The sequence below is a fragment of the Selaginella moellendorffii genome, unplaced genomic scaffold (genome assembly GCF_000143415.4).
Source record: "Selaginella moellendorffii unplaced genomic scaffold, v1.0 SELMOscaffold_581, whole genome shotgun sequence".
Lineage (NCBI taxonomy): Eukaryota > Viridiplantae > Streptophyta > Lycopodiopsida > Selaginellales > Selaginellaceae > Selaginella > Selaginella moellendorffii.
The window spans coordinates 1-4,170 of NW_003314834.1; the positions used below are offsets into that span (position 1 = coordinate 1).

The following is a 4,170-nucleotide window of genomic DNA, read 5'->3' on the forward strand; positions in this document are numbered from 1 at the left end:
AAAAAGGGGAAGAAAAAAAGGAAAAAAAAAAAAAAGAAAAAAGAAAAGAGAGGGTTTTCGGGTTTTGTGATACTAGTGGTCCGTTGCACGAGGAGATATAGAGGTGCTGTGATAGAGAAGCTGGTTGTGCTACTCGGTATCTCCTCGAAGATGGTTTCTGCCTTCGGAGCTCAAGTACGTGGCCGACTACGTCGTCATGAGCTTCAATCCGCCAGAGGTTGTTCGCGACTCTCCGATATCTCGGGAGGCCATGGGGCTGCAGGTCATCGTGAGAAACGTTCTTCTGGAAATGCTGATCGACCTGCAGATGACTATCAATGCCGAAGACGTCTTGGAGACCTGGCACAAGACAGTCTCTTCGAGAATCATAACTTTTGTGCTGGACGAGGCGGCACACCCGACCACAATGCGGTGGATAATGACCCTGCTTGGAGTTTGCATATCTTCGTCGCCAACTTTCTCGATAAAGTTCCGTGCCAGTGGCGGATATCAAGCCATTTCCCACGTACTTTCCAGCTTCTACGATGCTCCGGAGATATACTACATCCTCTTCTGCCTCATGTTCGGGAAACCAGTTTATCCTCGTCAACCGGAGGTCCGGCTGCTGGACTTTCACGCCTTGATGCCCGGGGAAGCTATCGAGGGAGAAATTCTCTTCACGGAATTCCTCGACTCCATTCTACTCATGTTCAAGGCAGCGTTTGACAAGATGAGCCTTCAGTCACAAATAGTGCAGCAGACAGGAGATTTTTCGCAGTTTCCGGAGTCTCTGGCAGCTGGCTTTGCGAATGGATTCAAGGATATTGGAGGTGATCTTCAGAGCGAAGCTCTCCTGCACAAGACATATGCTGCACGCCTCATGGGTGGCGAGGCTGCAGCGCCATCTCTCGTGACTTCGCTGCTGAGGTTTATGGTGGATCTGGCCAAAATGCATCGTCCTTTCTCGACAGCTTGCAGGCGTCTCGATTTTCTCGAAGGAAGCGTGGAACTTTATTTTTCCTGTGCGAGGTACGATTGCTTTGAGGACTTGCAAACGTTTATTGTTGTTTCTGCAGGTCTGCGGCAGCTATCGAGGCTGCCCAAGGAATCTCTGCCGAGGCAAACAACCAGTCGAGCTATAAGTTCTCGGACGACTTCCAAGTTATTAACCAGAAAGTTGGAGCCAAGGCCGACGCAGAGGAACCAGCAGCTCAGGAAGTAGAGCTCTTGGCTGTTTCAACCAAGTCTTCTCCAATCGACATAATGAAGCCGTTCCAAGCTGACGAGTCCATAGACAATTTCTTCGTCTTTCCATCCACGTACGCGGAAAACACCACCAACGGCGACGACACTCACTCTCAGCGTTCTTCGTCATTCTCCAACGCTTTCACCGAGTCGTCAACTTCCGCATTCGTGACGCTTCCACTGTCTCCGACAACGTCAGACAACTCGAGAAACGAGGCTGGAACTCCTTTGCCATCGCGAACGCCTGGCAACAATTTGGCGTCGTGGGTGAAAAGCACGTTTCCTAGCGACACTCCTGCTCCTTCCCGCTCTGCCAGCAGCATACCATCGAGAACGACGTCCATTGTAAGCGCTTCAACACATGGTCCTGCCAGTGACTCGGATCGATCATCGATTCAGGACGACAAGCAAGCTTTTCCGATCACCAAGAAGCTCCTGTTGCAGCTGGAATCTGCCGGTTCCGGGGGTGGACCTTGCTCCTCCGGTGCTACAGCCGTCTTGGACCTTGTGGCTGAGGTGCTAGCCGACGCTCTAGCTGATCAGCTGAAAGCCACGCCACTGGTGGAAGCAACTCTGGAAGCTGTGCCTCTCCATATTGGTGGCGATATCGCTGTGGTGTTTCAAGGACTCTGCCTCTACCGGGTCATGAACTTCCTCGAACGTCGTCTCCAACGTGATGACGAGGAAGCACACAAGAAGCTGGACAGAGCTCGCTGGTCATCAAATCTGGATGCATTCAGCTCGCTCGTGGTGGATCGTGTCTACATGGGAGCATTTTCGGATTCGGCAGGGGTGTTGAAGGTGCTCGAGTTCTTGCTATCGATGCTGCAGCTGGCCAACAAGCACGGCCGGGTGGAGGAAGCAATGACAACCGGCAGGAGCTTGTTATCTCTTGCTCGTGGTGGCTTCAAGCAGCTCGAGCCTTTCGTCCAGTCCCTGCTACGTAACACCAACCGGATGCTTCTGTTCTGCTTTCTCCCGTCGCCCACCACAAACGAGGAACTAACGTCGAGTAACACTGGCCTGCTAGCGAAAGGAGGACTGGACATCACTTTGGTCCTGCAGCTCCTTATATCCCACAAGAAGCTGGTCTTGTGTCCCGGCAACGTCGACTCGGAGTTCCTGCAATGCCTCCTCGTCAACATCGTGCCTCTGCTTCAAGATCCACGGCAGGCTGTTCGGACTCTCGCCGTGGATGCATGCAAAGTCTTGCTACACTACCGCAAAGAGGCACTGGAGGACATTCTCGTGCTCAGGCACGCTTCTGGCGAGGCGCTGGACGTTTTCCACGGAGGTTTCGACAAGCTCCTGGCATCCAACTCGATCGGCTTCTATACGTGGTTTGACGACGCTCACGATGCCATTGGACGGGTGCTGGAGCAACGTGCCTCGCTTGCATGGATGCAGTTTATAGGTGGCGCGGCTCGATTCAACTCTTCACGTCTCAAAAACTTCGAGGTGAGGCGGAAGAGAGAGATGGGGAGGAGGATGAAAGATGCTAGCAAGGCGGACGGCCGCCACTGGGAACAGATGCTGGAGCGCAGAGTTGCTCTCGACATGGTGAGAGACTCTCTATCGGCGGAGCTCCGGCTGATGAGACAGGTGAAATATGGTTGGGTGATACACGCCGAGAATGAGTGGCAGGATCATATCCAACAGCTCATGCACGAGCGCGGGCTGTGGCCCGTTGTCAAGTCTGTAGCTGAGAGTGACAACGAGTGGCAACTCTGCTCTACCGAGGGCCCGTATCGCATGCGGAAGAAGCTCGTACGTTGCAAGCCGAAGATTGACATTGCTGCTCACGCACCTGAAGAAGCTGAAGCGGAAGTACTTCCCAATGGTCAGGCCGGGTTCGCTGTGGACATAGAGAATCCGGACTACGACTCCTTCTTCCACATCTTTTCCTTGGGCGTCGACAGTCCTAAGAAGAATGCTGCCAAGGACTACCTCGAGTCCTTTGACGAAGAGGACACCGAGTCCAAAGGACGGGAAGACGATGCAAATTCCTTGTCGACCAGAGGTGACGGGACCATCGAACGCAGCAGAAGCGCCATCAACGACAGCGGGAAGAGCCCGGAATCAATCCAGAGAAGTAAGTCGGACGCTCATGGGACTGCTCCGGGCTCTTCGCCAACTAAAACCGGCGACTTTCAGCTGGACGACGCAGACGACCAAGACTTCCAGGACGACGGAGAGTATTTGATAGCTCCCTACCTGGAGCGTGGCGAGAAGATCAGGTTCCGTTACAACTGCGAGCGTGTTGCGGGGCTGGATAAGCATGATGGAATCTTTCTCATCGGGGAGAGGTGTTTGTACATCATCGAGAACTACTTCATCGACAGTGCCGGCCGGATATGTGAGAAAGGTGGTGAGGGCGAGCTTTCGGTAATCGATCAAGCACTGGGAGTGAAGACAAGCATCTCGGTCGTCTTCGAGTCTACGCAGACCGCGACTTGGTCGGACACCGAGAACACATGGCCGGGAGGGAAGGCTTGGGCTTGCAGTGGAGGTGCTTGGGGGAAGGAAAAACTCTCGTCGGGACGACAAATGCCACACTCGTGGCGGATGTGGAAACTCGACAGTGTGCACGAGCTTCTCAAGCGTTGGTATCAGCTACGACCCGTTGCTATCGAGCTGTTCAGCATGGATGGCTGCAATGATCTCTTGGTGTTCCACAAGGAAGAGCGAGATGAGGTGTTTAAGAACCTTTTGTCCATCAACTTACCTCGTAGCAGCAGGTACTTGAGTTTTGACTCCTCCTTTCGCTAGCTAATTGCTTTTGTCATTGTGACAAACAGGCTTGAAACGGCAATCTCTGGAGTGTCCAAGCTAGACAGCAATGAAGGAGGCCGGCTTTTCAAGACAATGGCCAAGTCCTTTAGCAAACGCTGGCAGAATGGCGAGATAAGCAACTTTCAGTACCTCATGCACTTGATACGCTAGCTG

The 4,170-nt window shown here is 53.2% G+C and overlaps 1 protein-coding gene across 1 annotated transcript; it reads left to right on the forward strand.

Moving 5' to 3' along the window:
• Window positions 1-95: 95 nt before the first annotated feature.
• Window positions 96-4,167, forward strand: LOC9652930 (protein SPIRRIG; the record flags this gene model as incomplete). Its single annotated transcript, XM_024668189.1, is given in 4 exon segments — window positions 96-149; window positions 151-1,008; window positions 1,056-3,962; window positions 4,023-4,167. Coding segments are annotated over 4 exon segments (3,964 nt in total), but the record flags the coding sequence as incomplete, so codon positions are not given.
• Window positions 4,168-4,170: the final 3 nt, after the last annotated feature.